The sequence below is a fragment of the Acanthisitta chloris genome, unplaced genomic scaffold, assembly GCF_000695815.1.
Source record: "Acanthisitta chloris isolate BGI_N310 unplaced genomic scaffold, ASM69581v1 scaffold23882, whole genome shotgun sequence".
NCBI classification, from domain to species: domain Eukaryota; kingdom Metazoa; phylum Chordata; class Aves; order Passeriformes; family Acanthisittidae; genus Acanthisitta; species Acanthisitta chloris.
In genome coordinates this window covers 4456-6140 of record NW_008660199.1, presented here as the reverse complement: position 1 = coordinate 6140, position 1685 = coordinate 4456, and the positions used below count along the sequence as shown (strand labels likewise).

Genomic DNA, 1685 nt, shown 5'->3' with positions numbered 1-1685 from the left:
CAAACCCGTGTGGCACTTCTAAGCAACTCACTTTACCAAGAAAGGCTGTGCCGCAGTCCCTGATGTCCAGAAAGGGAAACAGAGGGGCAGGGAGCAGCACAGAGACTCGCCCAAGTTCCCTCAGCAGCCCAGCGGCAGAGCTGGCACTTGGATCCAGCCCCATCCTGGCTCCCAGCCCACGGCTCTGCCCGCCAGACAGCTTCATCACCCCTGGGTCACCAGCAGCACAGAGCGAGGAGGGAGGGCCGTGAGAGACACTGGCACCAAAGGGAGGCTGTGATGGCAGCAGGACTCTGTGGGAGAGGCTTTTCTGGGTTGTCCCATGCTCCCACTCTCGGGGCAGTTACCTGCGCTTTAGCACCGAGACACAATCTTTCTTCAGTGGCCCAATCTGCAGGTGGGCATCGACACTCTCCAGGAAGAAGGCTGGTTTCAGCTTGCATGAGAAGAGAGAGGCAAACTGGCGGTTGATCTTGTGCTGGAATGGGTCCAGCTGAGCCTTGCTGTAAGAGACCTTGAGCTGCTGCAGGCAGGTCATCTTGGAGTCCTTGACTCCATAGAAGGTTAGGGCCTTTTCTGAATACTCCAGAAAGACCCCGATTGTGTGGAAAAATGGCTGGTGGATGACAGATTCTAAGCCACCAAACCAGGCCACGTAGTTCTGTCCATTCCACTGCAGGCAGCAGGACTTCTCGTTCCGCCCGAGGCGGCCGTGATTGTAAGCTTCCCGGGGGTCGAAGTCCTCAGCGATGACACCGATGCTGACCCAGCCGTCGATGAGCTCCACCTCCCAGTAGTAGTTGCCTCGGTTCATGAGGTTCAAACCCAGCACCTGCTCACAGTTGATGAACCTAGTCGGGCTCTCCGGGTAGGGGATGGGGCACAGCACCCGTTTGGCCCCTTTGGTGCCAAAGAGCTGGATGAACTTGTCAGCTGTGTCACTGTCCAGGTCAATGATGAAGGCAACTGTGTGGGACAAGAAGTAGACATGAAGATGAGGAGGGAAACAGGAGGAAATCCCCCCCCCAGACATTTCTGCTCCAATCTCCTGCTCGAGCCTTTGACTGTCATAGCTGTACTGCTCAATGTCGGGCAGAGAGTTTGATCCAGCACGATCCTTTCTGACTTGTACCATCACTCTGTCCCCTTGCTTTTAAATACCATGGCACATTTCAGACAATGAGGATCGGGAGCTGAAAGAGCTGATACTCCCACAATCAGGATGAATACAAGAGAGCAAAGGGGCTGCTCCATGATCTCAACCACTATACTAGATGTCAAAGAATCCACCTGACAGAGTAGTGGTAGGAAAATCCCATCTAACAGCAGGTTTCAGGTGATCACAGGCAAATACAGCAGAGAGGAGCCCAAGAAGACAGGAGAACAGCCAGGCACATCACAGCCCAGATCACATCACATCTGGAGCCCAGATCTCAGTGGGTTGCACTGTGCCACCAAGGCAGATCTGCTCCCCTAAGGACATCTCAGTGGGTGACCCCATATCCCCTGTAAGGCTCAGAGAGGCCGCACAGGGTGCTGGAGCCCAAGCTCTGCACTCTCCAGCCTCAGCCCTTTCTGCCTCACTCTGCTCAGCCATGAATGAACCCTCTCATGCTGCCACTGCAGCTGACTCTCACCAGGCTGGTGTTCTGCAGCAAACAAGGCAGATGCACAAATTCTGATCT

At 54.8% G+C, this 1685-nt stretch overlaps 1 protein-coding gene across 1 annotated transcript in view; it reads right to left on the bottom strand.

Annotated features, from left to right (window-relative positions):
- Positions 1 to 343: 343 nt before the first annotated feature.
- Positions 344 to 1685, bottom strand: part of TRIM47 (tripartite motif containing 47) — a gene marked incomplete at its 5' end in the record, with an annotated part of 4057 nt that continues 2715 nt past the window's right edge. The window contains one exon of the mRNA XM_009069741.1: positions 344 to 966. Coding sequence (XP_009067989.1) covers positions 344 to 966 — 623 coding nt within the window. The remainder of the gene's footprint in view (positions 967 to 1685) is intronic.